At 28.6% G+C, this 18,302-nt stretch overlaps 10 protein-coding genes across 10 annotated transcripts; 8 read left to right on the top strand and 2 right to left on the bottom strand. All coding sequences in view use genetic code 12, as the record gives it.

Moving 5' to 3' along the window:
- Positions 1–457: 457 nt before the first annotated feature.
- On the top strand, positions 458–1,392 carry UBC4 (E2 ubiquitin-conjugating protein; the record flags this gene model as incomplete). Its single annotated transcript, XM_051762565.1, has 2 exons — positions 458–501; positions 993–1,392. 2 exons carry the CDS (start codon positions 458–460, stop codon positions 1,390–1,392), a joined length of 444 nt encoding a protein of 147 aa, XP_051622827.1.
- A 660-nt stretch (positions 1,393–2,052) lies between these two features.
- Positions 2,053–5,256, top strand: SPT7 (SAGA histone acetyltransferase complex subunit; the record flags this gene model as incomplete). Its single annotated transcript, XM_051762554.1, has 1 exon — positions 2,053–5,256. One exon carries the CDS (start codon positions 2,053–2,055, stop codon positions 5,254–5,256), a length of 3,204 nt encoding a protein of 1,067 aa, XP_051622826.1.
- Positions 5,257–5,987: 731 nt separating this feature from the next.
- KGF54_000210 (uncharacterized protein) lies at positions 5,988–6,371 on the top strand (the record flags this gene model as incomplete). Its single annotated transcript, XM_051762543.1, has 1 exon — positions 5,988–6,371. The coding sequence occupies one exon, from the start codon at positions 5,988–5,990 to the stop codon at positions 6,369–6,371; it is 384 nt and encodes a 127-aa protein (XP_051622825.1).
- Positions 6,372–6,736: 365 nt separating this feature from the next.
- On the top strand, positions 6,737–11,068 carry KGF54_000209 (uncharacterized protein; the record flags this gene model as incomplete). Its single annotated transcript, XM_051762531.1, has 1 exon — positions 6,737–11,068. One exon carries the CDS (start codon positions 6,737–6,739, stop codon positions 11,066–11,068), a length of 4,332 nt encoding a protein of 1,443 aa, XP_051622824.1.
- A 37-nt stretch (positions 11,069–11,105) lies between these two features.
- On the bottom strand, positions 11,106–11,563 carry KGF54_000208 (uncharacterized protein; the record flags this gene model as incomplete). The annotated part of the gene is made up of 2 exons (XM_051762520.1): positions 11,106–11,395; positions 11,473–11,563. 2 exons carry the CDS (start codon positions 11,561–11,563, stop codon positions 11,106–11,108), a joined length of 381 nt encoding a protein of 126 aa, XP_051622823.1.
- A 221-nt stretch (positions 11,564–11,784) lies between these two features.
- Positions 11,785–13,062, top strand: MSS51 (Mss51p; the record flags this gene model as incomplete). The annotated part of the gene is made up of 1 exon (XM_051762509.1): positions 11,785–13,062. The coding sequence occupies one exon, from the start codon at positions 11,785–11,787 to the stop codon at positions 13,060–13,062; it is 1,278 nt and encodes a 425-aa protein (XP_051622822.1).
- Positions 13,063–13,306: 244 nt separating this feature from the next.
- On the top strand, positions 13,307–14,983 carry FGR34 (Fgr34p; the record flags this gene model as incomplete). Its single annotated transcript, XM_051762498.1, has 1 exon — positions 13,307–14,983. The coding sequence occupies one exon, from the start codon at positions 13,307–13,309 to the stop codon at positions 14,981–14,983; it is 1,677 nt and encodes a 558-aa protein (XP_051622821.1).
- A 27-nt stretch (positions 14,984–15,010) lies between these two features.
- On the bottom strand, positions 15,011–16,411 carry KGF54_000205 (uncharacterized protein; the record flags this gene model as incomplete). The annotated part of the gene is made up of 1 exon (XM_051762487.1): positions 15,011–16,411. One exon carries the CDS (start codon positions 16,409–16,411, stop codon positions 15,011–15,013), a length of 1,401 nt encoding a protein of 466 aa, XP_051622820.1.
- Positions 16,412–16,609: 198 nt separating this feature from the next.
- KGF54_000204 (uncharacterized protein) lies at positions 16,610–16,876 on the top strand (the record flags this gene model as incomplete). The annotated part of the gene is made up of 1 exon (XM_051762476.1): positions 16,610–16,876. One exon carries the CDS (start codon positions 16,610–16,612, stop codon positions 16,874–16,876), a length of 267 nt encoding a protein of 88 aa, XP_051622819.1.
- A 161-nt stretch (positions 16,877–17,037) lies between these two features.
- KGF54_000203 (U2 snRNP complex subunit) lies at positions 17,038–18,270 on the top strand (the record flags this gene model as incomplete). The annotated part of the gene is made up of 1 exon (XM_051762465.1): positions 17,038–18,270. The coding sequence occupies one exon, from the start codon at positions 17,038–17,040 to the stop codon at positions 18,268–18,270; it is 1,233 nt and encodes a 410-aa protein (XP_051622818.1).
- Between the last annotated feature and the right edge of the window lie 32 nt (positions 18,271–18,302).

Genomic DNA, 18,302 nt, shown 5'->3' with positions numbered 1-18,302 from the left:
TTTACAATCTCCTGGAGCTCAGGATGTTAAGAGATCTGGTAATGATCGAATGATATCAAAAAAAAATTAGTGGAATAAAAGAATGGTTATCATAATCAAATTCTTTGATAATTAAAGATTCAGCAAAACGCTACCAATACCAACTTAGATTTTTCTAGTATTAATGATTTTATTTTTCCGTTGGTATAAAATACACTACCTTAAATCGAAGCTACCAAACGTGAGGTAATTACAAATTCAAATATGTTTCATAATAAATTATTAAGTAAGTAAGTAAAGTAAATTAGTAAGAGAGAGAGAGAAAAAAAATTCAACGTAAATTTTAATCATTTTTTACAACAACTTTCATTATTATTTATATATATTTATTTACAGTTAAATATCTTATCTTATTAGATAATATATATATCAGTTATCATTTACTAATATAATATATCAATATAAATAACCAAATAGAATGTCATTAAAACGTATTAATAAAGAATTATCAGATTTAGGAAGGTATGTTTTTATATTAATAAATGGGAAATTTCTTTCAGATCATTCATTGATTTCATCAAAGCTTTTTTTTTTTGGATGACGAGATTAAAACAGCAACTACAAATAATAATAAGAGATTGAATAAAGTATAGTATGGAACTATCACTTAATCAATCAATCAAGTCAAATCAAATCAAGGTATAGATGTTGTAGAGCAATTTAGTTCAACAAAATTTCGATACAAGAAATTCAGTCAGTGGCGAAATTGCTTTCAAATCTGCTTCACATCTGATTGTCATGATACAACCATAATTATGAAAAACAAAAAATTCATTTATGCCTTCAACACACAGTAGAGATCATTTATACAACAAATGATAGGGAAAATTAAAAGTCAGATGTATTTAAATTCCTAAATTTTGATGAAATTTAGTATAGTAGTGTGACCTTTAAATTTTCCATAAAAAAATATTTAATTATTCAATACATATACTAACTTTTAATTATTTTAGAGACCCACCATCATCATGTTCAGCAGGACCAGTCGGTGATGATTTATATCATTGGCAAGCATCTATAATGGGACCACCAGACTCTCCTTATGCTGGTGGAGTATTTTTTTTAAGTATTCATTTCCCAACAGATTATCCATTTAAACCACCAAAAATTGCATTTACAACTAAAATATATCATCCAAATATTAATTCAAATGGTAATATTTGTTTAGATATTTTAAAAGATCAATGGTCACCAGCTTTAACTATTTCAAAAGTTTTATTATCAATTTGTTCATTATTAACTGATGCAAACCCTGATGATCCATTAGTTCCTGAAATTGCTCATATTTACAAACAAGATAGAAAGAAGTATGAAGCAACTGCTAAAGAATGGACAAAAAAATATGCTGTTTAAATTTTTTAAAGGTTGAAGAAATATAATAATGTTTATTAATGAAAGCTAGATAAATAAATGAATATTGAATGTATAACTTTTTTTGTTCAATTATATAAAAGAGATAATTTTGTAGTTAGTTAGTTTCTCAAATTCTTGAGCTACATCGAGGACTCAAATGGTCCCCACTTTGCATCGATTAAGTTAAAATGAGTCAAAGTTAGTGCAAATTCTACTTGTATTAACGCTTATTCTGCAAAGTTCTGATAAACTTTTCCCTTTATTGAACTATTAGACCTCTATCAACACTCAAGCTAAAACAGATAGTTTTTTTTAAGCTAAATCTTGTCAAACTTTTGTGTTTCAACTGAGTCTGAATCTCGTAATATAGTGAAGTTAGTGAGAAGTAAACAAAAAAAAAAGCGACATGTCTAAATATAATTTTACAACCAAAAGATTCAAGTATCGAAATATCAGTACTCAAATAGCCAGTCTATTACCATCTCACCTGTTAAAATAATTGTCACTTACTACATACCTCACCAATTTTGCATTCGACTCTTTATTACTTTTCCAATCACGCTTTCAATTAATTTTTCACTACTTTTCATCATTTTAAAAACAGTTTCGAAAACTTACATACCTATCAGCATTATCATTTGATGATTAGTTAACCCAAGAATGGACAAACTAAATACGTTCAAATTGAATGATTCAAGAACTTTATTTAATTTATCAAAAAAGTTAAATAATCAACGAAATTTCTTTCAAGTATTCTTAAATGAAAACCAATACAAAATTATAAATTTCATACTATCGTTAGATAATTTCGAAATATGGCAAAATTTTCTAGATGGAAACGTTGATTTACGATACAAGAAAGTGGAAAATTCAAAAGAAGAAGAACTAATTGAAAAACCAGTGTTGGATAAATTAGATGAAAGTGAAACAGAAGAACCTAAATCAAAAGAATCAACTACATTAGATAATAACGGTACGGAAAAAGAGTCTCAATCGGAACTAAAAGAATCAGAACTTTTATTATCAACTCAAAATGAAATTGAAAGCAATCCAGATATAATCTTCGAAGAAGGAAATAAAATGATAAAAAAATTAGCACTACATATTAGATATTTATTATGGGAGAAAGCAATTGATTTTTATTACGAAGTTCAAAGATTAGATAATGAAATGAATCAAATTGATGAAATAAATGATGACTATGAATTAATAGATTCCTTGGAAGTTGAAAATGAAAAAGAAAAAGAAGTAGAAGTTGTAAAACCTAAAGTACGTGAAGTTGAAGATGATTATGATTTTGATGATGATGAAGAAGAAGAGGAAGAACCAAAAGAAACACCAACCAAAGATGAGAATATACTACTGTTCAACGATGATAATCAATTAATACTAGAAATACCTATATCAATTTTCAAAACAAAAGAATCGCAACCACAAGAAGAAGATAAAGAAGAATCGAGACCAGAAACTATAGAAACCAACAAAGATGATCAAGATAAATTGATACAAGAATTCAACAAAGTCTACCATAATTTCGAATATGATAGAGAAACATTAATTAAAAGAAGGAAATTAGAACAATCAGATTTACAAATGGAGAATGTCAAAAATAATTCAACAAATGAAAAATCAGCTCAAAAACATCAAAGTAATATGGATATAGCATTAGGTATGTCATCAACATCATTAAGACAATTATTGTCCAAAGTTCATTCTACTCGAGATAAAATTGGATTAAATGATAATGAATTAAGAACTTTATTCATGGATGTACGGAAAAACAGAGGCAAATGGGCCAATGATGAAAGAGTTGGTCAAGAAGAATTATATGAAGCTTGTGAAAAAGTTGTCACTGAATTGAGAAATTTTACTGAACATTCAACTTTTTTCTTAAATAAAGTATCTAAAAGAGAAGCTCCAAATTATGGTTTAATTATAAAAAAGCCAATGGATTTAAATACTGTTTTAAAAAAATTGAAAAATTTATCATACAATTCCAAAAAGGAATTTGTTGATGATTTAATGCTTATTTGGAGTAATTGTTTAACATATAATGCTGATCCAAAACATTTTATACGAGCTCATGCTGTTGCAATGCAAAAGAAATCATTAAAATTAGTTCCATTAATTCCAGAAATTGTAATCAAAAATAGATCGGATATAGAAAAAGAAGAAGAAGAAAATGAAATTAAAAAGGAAGATGAAGATGAAGGTAGCGGTGCTGGTAAGAAACTGGCTAAAAAGGGAAGAAAACGAACAAGACAAGACGAGCTTAAATCCGAAGCCGCTGTTGATGTTGGTGGTAAATCTAGTCCATCAGGTGTTGCTACTCCTATTCCAATTGAAGAAACAAATGGTCATCCAATACCTAATGAAGAAGAAGAGGAAGAAGAAGAAGAAAATGAGAATATTAATAATGGGTCCACATCAAACGAAGAAGAAGAATTTGATCCTGAACTACAAGCCTGGAGAACATTAACTGCAAAATCAAGAGCTAATTATTGTGAACAAAGATCAAACTTATTTGAATCAACAAATCTACATTTAAAACCGGATGCTCCTGCAATAATAAGAAGAGGAAACGAAATGCTTAAATTTGAACATTACCTAACAAACAAATCAGTTGAGTCCAAAACATCAAATTTATTAGATCAAGATGATCCATATTTAATAGAATATGACGTTGATAATGGTATCCCTGGTTTCAAATATGCTGGTACTAATGAAACCCAAGAAGAGGAAGCTGAAAATAAATTAGTTGACTTAGAGCTACAAAAATCAGTTGGTGATTCATCAAATTATTTTTGTCTTTCCAATGAAAAAGGTTTAAACAAAGTTTATTTCAATAATATATCAATGATGCAAGAGATCCGTAGAATTTGTTTCAAAATCGGATTAGTTCGTCAATTACAAAGTTCATCATATTTGCATCATACAGAAATGTATCAAAATGAAACAGAAGCAATAAAAGAAATTGATATTGATGCTATATCAAAATTACCAAATCATGATATAAATAATGAAGATGTTCAATATGCTGTGTTACGAAGAAATGTAGCTAAGATTGCAATGCAAACAGGATTTGAAAAAACTGAAACTAAAACTATTAATTATTTAACTGATGTTGCTATTAAATATATTACTAGTCTTGTGAAACTGATGAAATTAGAAACTGAAAAAAACAATTTATCAAGTACTGATGTGTTATTACTGGCATTAGTAACCAATGGTGTTTCGAATCCTGATCAAATTCATAGTTTTATACAAGAAAGACTTTTGAAACAGAGTTCAAAATTAAAAGATTTAAAAGAATCACTTCAAAATTTTTTAAGAGATCTATTGTCAACAAGTTTGGGAGATCTTAACGAAAAGAATTTCGATGATAATTCTGAACAATATATTACTGGTGATTTTTCAGGTACTATAGGAGAAGATTATTTTGGATTTAAAGAATTAGGACTAGATCGAGAATTAAATAATTTCAATTCATTATCTATACCAATCCATTTATTACATCAGCGATTACAACAACAAGCACAAAACGGTACTAGATCAAGTAAAGACAAATACCAAGATCTAACAGCTTACGAACCAGAAAGATTAAAGGCATCATCAATTCAAAAACAAATTAAATTATTATTACCTTTTTTCAATAACGTATTAGAAAAATCAAGACAACAATATATTAAAAATCAGAAAAAAAAGGGAGGATCTATTGATTTACCTGATGATGAAGAATTTTATTTGGTTGAAGATGATGATTTACCTCAAAAACAAAGAAATATAAGACCTAAATTACCTCCAAGTGGTAAAATTACTACTATTAAAAAGAAAATTATTGCAAATAGTTTTTTCTTAGACTAATTCATGTTTTATATTGATTTATTGTTGTGTAATAATTTTTATTCGTCTTTACCAAAAAGTTTGATTTTTGTAATTCTATTGCAATCAATTCGTTATCAATGTAATTTTTGACTACTTAAATTCTACTATTAGGGAGAACTTCTGCAAACTCTGAATTGTTAACTCAAAAAATGGAATTGATGAAAATATGAGTGAAAGAATAGAGTCCTTATATGACTGACGTCAATGTACCTCAATTTGAACACCCCAATTATTTTTTTAACCGGGGACTAATATTTTGAGACCATTTGGCAAAATATCATTCACTTCATTCACGAGAGTCTAGATATACTACAGTCTAGAACCTTGTGTCGAAAATAAACGCTTGCGTTTTCCACCCTCATTTTGGAGTTAGACTTAGTCCATTATAACGTTAATTCATTTTTACATATGTTTCAAAATTGAAACAGAAAAACTAAATTTAGGTGCAAAAATTCATAAGATTACGTAATCTTTTACATTTTGCAAGAAATTTAAAACAAATTCAATATTAATATTAGCAACCAAACTAATCTCCAATTTTCCTACAACTTCAACTTTCAATTACTTTTCCAAATTAATTTGAGCCTACCGAAATTAGATTATCAGATAGCACAACTTAGTCCAACTCACCATCGATCATTTCAATTGAAGTATTACAACTTTAAACTTATGCACAAATCAAAGGATATTAAAGGTTTAAACAAATAAGAATGGCTAATAATATCAATAATGAATGTAATAGCTCAAATTTACAAAGTAATTTAAAAGACAGTCAATTTACACAACAGGAACAGTTGGGAGGCGACAATGAAATATATAAACAAACAAACCAAGATCAATTGCACCAACAAACAAATGATAATGTATTTAATACAAACCCTGCATTTCCAAAATCTCATTCTCTATCCCAATCGCAATTTCAATCACAATCAAATTCGAGCCAGCAACAATCAAATACCGAGTCAGATGATATGATACAAGATAATAATGATGTTTATGATGCTAATGACTTTAATGAAAATAATAGAGATAGCACATCTTCAGAAAAAACTTTAGAAGTTCCTAATGAAGCTATAGATACTGCTGATATGTAAATAATAATTACACTGATGAGAATTCATGAATACACAATGTAGTTGGATGAACTCTTAGACAGTTAAACGTGTTTTGTCGTGTCACAAACGCCAAAGTTCTGTCATACAAAATACATGTCAAATTTAAGAAAAATAAATAAACCAAAATAGAATATTTTGTTCTCTAATAATCTAAAGTAAATTTTTTTACCACCAAAAGGTTTCATTTACATCTCAATTTAATTCACTTCGTTAGTACCACTTAATAATCACAACCCCAGCCAAATGTTCTAGAATTCATCTCAAAAATATTATAAATCCATAACTATATAACAAGCACAACACATTGATATAATTTTACTATCTATTTTTTATCTTCCTTTCGTATGCAAAATAATAAAAATGATGTTTTAAAATTCAAAAAATTAACAAAAGAAGAAATATCCAAAAGGGATATTTTTGGTAGAACTATTTTACATATAAGTATATTATTAAATGATTATGAGTACCTAAAAATTTTACTAAAAAACACAAATATAAAAAATATTTTAACAAGTTGTGATTACGAAAATGGTTGGAATTGTTTACATTATATTATTTATTATAAAAGAATCATATGTTTTAATTTATTGATTGATTATTTGACTAGTGTTAATGTGACTAATAATTTATTTTCCTCGAATGGACTACTCGTGGAATTGCTAAAATGTAAAGACAGATGTGGATTGACTCCTATGCAATTATTAAATAATGATTTTAAAAACTTTAGATGGATTCCAGAATTTATCAACATTAGTGATGAATATAATTTGATGTACAGATTTATTGAAAAAAATGTAGAGGAAGATACTAAAAAAATTGTTTCAATAAAGTCACCACAAATTAATTGGGACGAAAGTAGAGGTGGATCTGATATTTATGTTATTGGTTGTAACAGTAATAATCAACTAGGTTTAGGAGATTCAAAAGATAGATCAGTACCTATAAGTGTTTCAAGTGAGAGTTTTATTATAGACCAAAATAATTTGAATGACATTAATGAAAGGCTACAAAAACCTAGGTTTAAATCCATGACCATCTCAAAGTATCATTCTGTTGTAATAACTCACGATGGACATGTATTTTCTTGTGGTGTTGGGTCTAGAGGTAGATTAGGACATGGAGATGACTTAGGTAGCTCATTCAAGTTCAAAAGAGTTGAATTTTTTGATGATGTGGAGGAAGAACCAAAGCACATCAAGGACGTTGCTATCTCCAACAATCATTCTGTTGTTTTGACTTCTGACAATGAAGTTTATGCATGGGGTTTAAATAGTTTCAATCAATTGGGCATCAATAGTCCTTCATCAAATAAACTGAACAATTATTTAGATGACTTCATATCAACACCCACATTAGTAATGGGAGAATTAAGAAAACATCGTGATGAAAAATTGTTGGGCATAGCTGTTTCAAAAATTCATTCAGTGACTTGGTCTAAATATAATCTATTCTTTTGGGGTTTAAACGCAGGTCAAATGGGTATTCAATGTATAAATGGTGACATAGAAGTCAAATTACATGATCAAATGGTTATTGGAGAAATTCAAGCATCACCTAAGTTGATAAGTTTAAGAGACGAAATTAAATTTGTTAGTACATCAGAATTATGCACTTGTGTTATAACCGTTATAAATGATATTCATGTTTATTATAATTTTCAACATTTCAAATTACCCAAGATACCAATAAAGGGACTAGGTGATAAGCATTTTGATTTATTCAAACCAACAAGATTGACAGAAGCTGCAATTATTAAAAAAATTATAACAAGAGGTGCAGATACTTCTATGGTGTTACTATCAAATGGGTCTGTTATGAGTTTCAGTATTAATATTAATGACGTGAAAAACACTAAATATAATACAATCTGGAAGGCTCACAATGATGATATGGTTGCAATGGATTTTGATTGTGGTACAGATGGATCAGTTGTTTTATGTACTAAAAATGGATCAGTGTTTCTTAAAATTCCGCAATCTAATCAACGTAAAAATTCAATGAGTGCAGCAACATTACCTATACCAGTGAACAATAAAAACAAGTTCAAGAAATTGGAACATATAAATAAAATTGTCAGAGTTGTTTGTGATCCTAAATTTTTATCATTCGGGTTTATAAGAGATGACATTGATTTGTTACCTATCGAATTAAATAAAAATGATTTTCTAGTTGATATAGAACAACTATCACCATTAAGTGATTGTGGATTGCATAGGAAACAAGAGCAGTTAATGAATAGATCAAATGGATCTAAACATTCATACTTAAGCTCGTTTTATGATGACTCAAAAGCTGATGATGATGACGAAGAAGACTGGGGTTTAAATTCCAGTAAGATCAACTCTGGTGTTGAAGACAGATTAAATACACTTTACCGTCATTCAAATTCACTTGCTTGTAAAATTTCAGACAGGTATGAATTTTTGTCAAAAGAAGAAAGTAAGACAATTGAAGAGGTTTTAAAATCAGATGAGACTTATTTATTACATACTTTTTGTTCATATAATAAGTCAAACGATTTAGTGAAGAATTATGATGGTATAATTACTTTTGAGAATTACCCTGACTCAACACTTGGTTTCCACATTGATATTTTAGCCCATTCATCATCTAAATTCAAGTTGTTGTTACACTCAGATAACAATGTGATTGTTGGCAAAAAGTTCAAAGCCGAATGGGATTCAAAATCCTCAAAATTAATTGTCAAATCCAAAACTAAAGTACTTTCACTATTATTATTTGTTCAAAGTATATACACAAACAAAAAAATTGACTTTTACCTGACCTTTGAATCAAGATATAATGTTCCAAAAGAATTGAAAGTAGTGCAATCTGAATATGAAGAGATTGTGGAGACTTTCAATTTGAAGTTATCTCAAGTTAATCTAATTACTTCTTTCTCAGACTTATTAATGAATTCAAAAGGTGATGTTGTTTTCAGCCTTAAAGATGGACAAATGGTTGCACATTCATACATTTTAAAAGTAAGGTCAGCTTTTTTTGAAACGATATTATCTGAAAGGTGGGATATGGGAGAAACAACTTTAGATTTTAGTGGAGTTAGTAACAGTCAAATGATGTTAATTTTAAATCACATTTATGGAGTGGACAATAAAAATATTTTAAATTCTCTAGATTTCAAATATGAAGAAAGAGATTCTTTTATAAATGAGATTTTGGAGATGATCGAGATTGTTGATGAGTTATTATTATTTGATCTAAAATCAGTTTTGGAAGTTTCCATTAGTGGTATGATTAATTTGGATAATGTCTTGGTATTATTAACACATGCTGATTATTTGACTGCTTCAAAATTATTCATGAATTGCTGTTGGTATATCTATAACAATTTAGAAGTATTAATCTACGATCCGTCATTTATATCAATTCCTGAAGATGTTTTATCAAAATTAGAAGCTCAAATTTTGATACTAGATAAATGTAAATTTGTCGATAGTCCAACTGGTCAATGGATCGATCATAACGTCAAAGTTGAAGAATTTATTGATGACATTGATAAATTCAACGAATATTTTATGAGTGATAGAAAAGGATTTGCATCATTTGAACCGTTAGTAGATAGCAGATTAGAAGTTAAAAAAGTTAAAGAACCACCACCTAAAAAGAAAAAATCAAGAAAAAGCTCTACACTTAATTCAGATATTATTGACTTTAGAGCAAATTGGGCAAATTCAAATGGTAATTCCCCTAGCAATCAGAGATTAAGAGAATCTTCAGTTGCAGTCGAAGATCCAATAGACTCTCATTTTATTGTTGTTGAAAAGAAAAGAAAGCCGAAATTTATTGATATACCTAAAGCCGATCCACCACCTGAAACTATAAAATCCAACACAGAATCAAAATCAAAAGCTATAAATATTCCAATAAATCCAGTAACTATAAGATCAACACTGCTTACTGGACTAAGTCCACATTCAACTTGGGCATCATCATCAAACCCATTCAATCAATTCTCAGATAGATCAAATTCACCAACACCAGAACCACCAAATTTAATTGAAACTAAATATGCAGATGTTAAACAATTTAAACCTAAAATAGGTCCACATGTAAAATTATCACAAAAGGAAAGGAAAAAACTTGCATCTGCTGCTGCATTAAGTGAAGCAAATAAACAAGCACCACCACCAGAACCTAAAAATGAAATTTCGGATATTGCACCTTGGTCATCAATCCAATCTCAAAGTCCACCAAATACCTCCAACAAATTTCCAGCATTAAGTTTGAAAAAAAATAAATCATCAAACACAACAAATACCACTAAAATTCAAAGAAAACCATCACCACCTTCATCTTCCACAGTTGAAACAAAATTCTCAACAACCCAAATGAATTCATCAAGCTCATCGCTTTCTTCTATTGTATCCACCCCATCTTTAGCAGAAATTATGTTGAATGAAACATTACAGAAAGAACAATTAAAAGAAGATAACCTACAAAGAAAATCATTATCTGAAATTCAAAAAGAACAAGAATTTGAAAAATGGTGGCAAGAGGAAAGTAAGAGAGTGCAAAAAGAAATGGGAAAATTAAATGTAAAAGATATCAAAAAGAAAAATGGTAACGGAGGATTTAGAAAAAGTTCATCACCAAAATCTCAAAAGAATAAAGATGTAAATAACAGTAAAAATACAAAAGCCAAATCAAGTTTATAGTTATTCAGAAATAAACGCTTTTTTTTTAAATTAAATTTTACGATATATCCACATCATCAGGAAACCAACCAAATTCATCTAGATCAACAATATGATTATCAGAAACAGCAACATTTTCGTTTCTTAATCTATCAGCTTGTTCGTATTGACTATTTGAGTTTTCTCTAATTGAAATTTTACCAGAACTTGATAAAACTCTCCACCATGGTAAATTCTCAATTCGTAGGTATTCTTCTTCAACTGGATCGTAACCTTGATTCAAATCTTGAATAATTATTGCACAATGCTTTAATGATGAACCTACCTGTCTGGAATTTTGAGGTTTATCTAACAAATATGCAATATGACCTTTTTCTAGTTAGTCATTGAATTGATTTGCTAGGATTGAAAAATCTAGGACATACCATAAGTTGTAACTTTTCCTGGTGGTATTTTATATACTATTGAATAAACTCCATAATGAAAAGCTCTACTTTCATCAGTTAATTTGACCATTCCTTCATTTCAATTTGAATCAAAAGTTGTAATTTAATTCATATTCCATAATTTTATTGCTACCAAATCTAACACTATAATTTTTCACTGTTTTAACTTTTATTAACAGTTTTGTAACTAACACTAAATTTATTAAAAAAAATTTCAAACTAGGTGATTCAAATCAAAGCAACTACATTTATACCTTATACCACCCCAAACATCTCCCTATTTTCTATATTATGTCAACTACACGATGTATACGAAATGTTTCCACCAAATCAATACGATATAATATCCCAACTAAAAGAAATTTTTCATTATTTTGGAAAATGTTAAATATGAATGATCCAAATAGTACCAATAAAGAAAGAAAATTATATAATTGGGATGAATCACCTTATGAAGATATACGTACACACGCAGCAGTAATAAGAGCAAAAGCCACTTGTCCTGTAACTAAGGGACCAGTGGAGTTTGTATGTCCATATTCAGGTATACCAACTCATTCATCAAAAGAAGCATGGGAAAATGACACGGAATATCATAATTTAAAAAAATATGAAAATTTGAAAAAAGTAAATTTATATGAACATGATTTAAGAAGTGGTAGAAAATTTGAAGAATTTGCATTTCCAGGAGAACAAGAAAGAGATTTTATGATAAATATAAGTGATTGGGATTCATTTTTTTATACAAGAGATTTCCCACCAATGAATGATGAATTTAATTTAGCCGCTGCTACAAAAGTATTGACATATCCAATGACAATAGCGTCAATATTACATAAATTTTCACCTTATCAAATAGAACCAAAAGGACCATTAACAATTGAAGGAGCAAAATCGTTGGGTGCATTAAGATATTCATTATATCCACCTTATCAAAAAATGGTAGAGGGAGTAACTCATTTCAAAGATAGACCAATGAGAATATTTATAGTTGGTGCAAGAATGGAATCAATGTTGCCAGGATATGTGTGGAAACAATTTGGTTATCTTTTCCCAAGAACAAGATTTGAAATACATCTAATTGGACCAGAATCGTATTTTGATAAAGAAAGTAGATCATTTGCTCCAACTAATGTACCAAATGGTCGTCCATTAATTGAAAGATTTGATGATCAAATAACAATACATCATCATACACAATTTTTTAATGAATTATATGATATGGGAGATTTATTCCCATTTGATCCATATTTAGATTGTTTTTTCTTATTCCATCCAGGTTTTAAAACAGCTGATCAAATACATTGGGATAAATCGTTGAAAGGATTTTTGGAATCTAAATGTCCAATTTTCATAACTGGGTTCCATGACGAAGATATAGATAAAGAAATAAATTGGTTAAATAATCACAGTCTAAATGATGAAATGGATATTTTAATGAATAAAACAGATAATAAATTTGCATGTACAAAATTAGATATAATTGATACAAATCCAACTGAAACTTTTAATTTAAATAGTAAAGTATTCGGTATAAGAGGTAAAAGATATGAAGCTATAAAGAAATAAACGAAGGGATTGTATATAGATCATCATTCTTAACCCAAAAAGAATGTATAAAAAAGAATCTGTAAATAATTGTATAATATAAAATATAAAATCTGACTGAAGGACCATATAATATTACTATTTTAAGTAAAGCCGCGCTCGCTAATAAATTTACCAAAAAAGGTTTGTATATTGATTTTCAAAAATATGAGTTTTAACTAAACAACTTTACGAATGAACGACGAATGAATTAACCAAGCATATCATGAATGAAATACCTGTACCGACCAAGAGGTTTTATATCAAAATAGAGTCAGACAAACCAAATCTACAAGATGAAATGTCATTATTTGAAGTTAACACTAGAACAACTTTAAAACAATTTAAACAATTAATAATCATACGGTTAGATCAAGGACAAGTAACAAGAACATTTTTTGATCAAATTAAATTTATATATGATGGAGAAGAGATACCGAATGATTTTTTGACAAATTCGCATACTGTTATATCTGTTTTAGGAGTTGATGATGCTAGTATTACACCAACAACGAGTGTATTCAACTTGAAATTAGAAGTATCTAATGATGTAAATGGTTCAAATGGTATATTGAGTCGTGACTTTTTGAGAGATTTAATAGCTGATAATAGATTTGAATTTTCACCAAAAACAAACTACGATAGTGAATTAGGCGAAGAAATAAATAATGAAAATCCAATAGAAAATTTGAAAATTATAGATAATCATAAAGAAGAATGGCAATTAACTGGAGAATCATATGAGAAAATAATCAACCCATTAACTAGGGAAACCAAGCTAATCAAACAATCAGAATTATCAGATATAACTTACGAAATATATGATGAAGGTAAAAAAATTACTTTGAACACTTCCCAATGTTTAATAATTGATAATCCAAAACATCAACCCTACATGTTATTAAATCCTTCTGGTATAGCAAAATTAAGTTCATTGTTTAATCTGCAAAAAGTCCAAATATTAATGTTTGAAGATACCCCATCAGAAACTACAAACTCACAACAACAACAACAACAACAACAACAAGAAGAAGAACCACTTAATGATGATATACTAGATAGACTTGTCATTACTGGAAGAAGTCTATTTTTTTTTGTTTTTAAAATAGCTGTTGCATTATACTTTCTCGGAATCAAACCTAACAAGCATTTAAAAGATAATTGGATAAAATATTTAATACTATTCATTGTTTTGTTCAATATGTATGTGATGTTTTGTACTGGTAATAATAGAATTCAAAATTTACTAAATCCAGAAGTTGCTTTAAATCGATATCAGCCAACTACAAGAAGTATAGTGAACACATTTCGTCGAATATACGGATTAACATCAAATGCAGGATCACTAAATCTAGTTTTACAAAATGAAATAGCTTCAATTCTAACTAGAAGGACTTATGATTTTGAGTACATTTTAAGCTCAGAGCCAAATTGGTGGATAGTAATAAATTCAAATTTTGAGAATATTTGGAAAGATTCAATGATATATGTACTCACTATACTACCATCATTTCAGTTCAGAATATATGATGAATTACATAAACATAAAATTAGAGAACTAGAACTTTTGGAAACCAAAATATCACAATTTTATGATTTAATGGTTGTTGTGAGTGAAGAATATAATAAAGATCATGATCCGCTGTTCAATATACCCGATCAATTACATTTTGAGGAGTTTAAAACCAAGATTGAAAATATGAATGAAACTGAATTTCCAGATTTATCAACTTCTGAAAGAAATGAAATTAAATATGAGTATTGGGTTTCCTATTTCAAATGCTTGAAGAACTCATTCAATGTATTGAACAAAGTATTTGTGAACAAGAATTTTTTAAATGATGAACAAGTCGAATACATTGATGAAAATTTTAATAGATTTATTAATAGTCGAATGCAATAGATTTATATTGAAATACTAAATACTTTTTCAATTTTTTGTTTCTGGTCGATTAAATTTCTCATAATTCCATTTGGCATTGGGGTTTTGTAAATAATCAATATTCACATCTATATTATCTTGATCTTTACCCGTTGTTAAATCAACTTTTTGTATACTTATTTGTCTTTTCTCAAGTGATCCATCTCTTTCTATTCTGTAAACACCCAAATAATTGCCAAATATATCATAAATTTCATTCCACATTATAAAACTATCTTTCCAGTTTAAAGTAGTTGCAATATTTTCACTAACCATGATTGGGGATGGGAGCTTTCTTTCCAATGCTGAAACAAATAGTTCACCAAATTTGTTTAAAATATCTTCTTTTTTTTCGTATTTTGAATTTACAATAATTAATCTATTGCCATAGGGATGATCTGATGTATACTTTATTTTTGGACTTCCAATATTGAAACCATCACCTAACACATTTAAATAATAGTTATTTAGATCTACTTTCTTCTCAATACCAGTGATTTGTTTATTGAATTTAAAAAATTTTTCATAAGTAACATTGTTATCCACAAAAGTATTAGTATCATCAATGTTTTTACAATTAACATCAACAACACTATCATGTATAACATTTTTTCTGAATTCTTCGATTTGACATAATTTGGGAACATTGACAATCATTTGATATTGACATGTTTTAATTTCTTGCATTTCCAAAATACCTGCATTTTTATAAGTTTCATCACATTTATAAACTATATCAATTGATCTTGGTTGTAAAGTTAAATCACACATTTCACCATCTAACAAAGTATGCTTCAAGAACTTTTGAGTATTTGTTGAAGTATCAACATCATTATCCCCAAAATAACTATATTCACCTTCAAATATAATAAAGTCATTAGGGTTCAAAACAACTTTCTGTCCTCTCATTTGATTTTTGATTCTTGTTTTTTTGTATGAAACAACATTAGGGAATTTACCTAAAATATATACATGATTTGGTAATTGAGCTTTATGGTTCCCACTCAAGAAATCTTTTGCATCTTCATGAAATTGCATTACTTTATCTCCAAAACAATAACCTAATGTCCAATAATTTAATAATGCAAATGAACAATTCCCGTCATCAAAAGTTTCTTGTATGGCCAGCATAGCTTTTTGTTTTAATTCTGGAATTGGGATGGTTGAAATTGGTCTTGTGATGTTGATAGTCCTTTCTGTGGGTATATGACATAAAAATGATTGTTGATTATTTTGCATTATTTCAAATTGACCTTTTTCAGTTATATGGTTGTTTAATTGGACTAATTTATTAGCCACGTCAATTGGAATTGAGACATCTTCAAATATGATTCTGTTTCTTGCTTTTTGACTAGTGAAAGCTATTACATGACTGGAGATAAATAGTAATATTAGTAGTAGCCATTTCATTGAATTATGTGGTTGAATTTTAGGTGTTTGAATCTATAAATTTTTATGAAGAATTACAAATTTATTGTTTTACAAAACATTTGATAATTGGTTTGATAATTTACAACCAAATTTTTACAACAAATATAAGAACAACCTGCAATTGATTGATCGGCTAATATCAATTCTTATAATTCAGGTAGAGATCAAGTCACTCAAATGTCTACAACACCACCAGCTCAAACTGAATCAGTTGTTCCAGGTCTTTCAACGCCACATTTAAATAATTCAGAATCAAATCCTGAACAAGATATAGCCAACACATCAACAACTGAGAAAAAGCCAACGATTTTCGATATAACTCATGATATAGAACAACAGCTAAATAAATCTTTGGAGTCGCTAGAAAAGAATCAGAAAGAAATGAATGATAAAATTGATTCAATTATGCAAAAAGTTACAAATTTACAACAAAAATCTAATTGATAAATCTACTTATTAGCTAGTACTACTGTTCTACGTACTTATGAATTTACGAATAATTATACCTCTTGTGTTTTGTAGTCAACTCTGCTGCTTCAAATACTCTTAAAAAAAGTGTTGCAAAAAAAAATCAACTAGTCCATAATAATTCCAACCAATTCAATATGGCTCAGAAACGTACCAAAAATCAACTCCGACGTGAGAAGAATAAGAAAAAGAAACTAGAAGATAACGAAAAGACTGATGAGCAGGTAGAAACAAATCAAAATGGAGTTCAAGAGCAATTACAAGAAACAACTGAATCAACCACCAATATACTAAATATAGATGAAAATAAAGATCTACTACGAGAGTTTGAGTCAGTATTTAATAAATTTAACAAACCATCACCACCACCAGAGGAACAATCATTAGTACCATCAAATGAGAGGGACGAGGATTTTATTTCAGGCTCACCAACAGATTCATTAGAGGTAATAATACAACCAGAATCAGATCAAGAACTGGCATCAGAATCATCAGAAGAGCAAAATCAAGAATCAAATAAGCTTTCCAAAAGACAATTACGCCTACGAAATAAAGTTCCATTATCATCATTGAAACTATCAACTCATAAACCAGAATTAGTAGAACCTTATGATGTTGATGCACAAGATCCATTTTTATTGGTTTATTTAAAATCTCAACCAAATACAATCCCAGTTCCAGCTCATTGGTCCTCAAAAAGAGATTACTTATCATCAAAAAGGGGAATTGAAAGACCACCTTTCAAATTACCTAAATTTATCAGAGATACAGGTATTGAAGAAATGAGACAAGTTATTAACCCGGATGATAAAACAATGAAACAACAACAAAGAGAAAAATTTCAAGTTAAATTAGGTAAATTAGATATCGATTATAATAAACTATATAGAGCATTTTTCCAAAATCAAACAAAACCTCGAGTTTCAAAATTTGGTGAATTATATGAGGAAGGTAAAGAATTGATTGATGAAATGACGCTAGAGATCAAAAATTTCAAACCTGGAGTAATTTCATCGGAATTAAGACATGCTTTGGGGATGTCAGACGATGTAAATGTAAAACCTGCTTGGATTACTATTATGGAAGATATTGGTAAACCTCCTTCGTATAAGGAATTAATAATACCTGGATTAGATGAGGTTTATAATAACAATGGATATAAAGATAAATATGCTGAACAAGATGTTAATTATGAACATTTTGGAAGAATACGAACATTTGTTGAGTCTGAAAGTGAAGAAGATGAAGATAGCGAAGATGAAGAAGATGAAGAAGAAGAACAACTGGAAGAACAACTGGAAGAGGAACAACAACAAGAAGAATTACCAAAACAAATTTCAACTTTGGAATTATTGTCAGGATTGAATTAAATTAAATTAAATAACTTTTCTTTAATACATAA

The sequence above is a fragment of the Candida jiufengensis genome (assembly GCF_024610255.1).
Source record: "Candida jiufengensis strain CBS 10846 chromosome Unknown scaffold9, whole genome shotgun sequence".
Lineage (NCBI taxonomy): Eukaryota > Fungi > Ascomycota > Pichiomycetes > Serinales > Debaryomycetaceae > Lodderomyces > Lodderomyces jiufengensis.
This window is presented reverse-complemented; position numbering and strand designations above follow the sequence as displayed.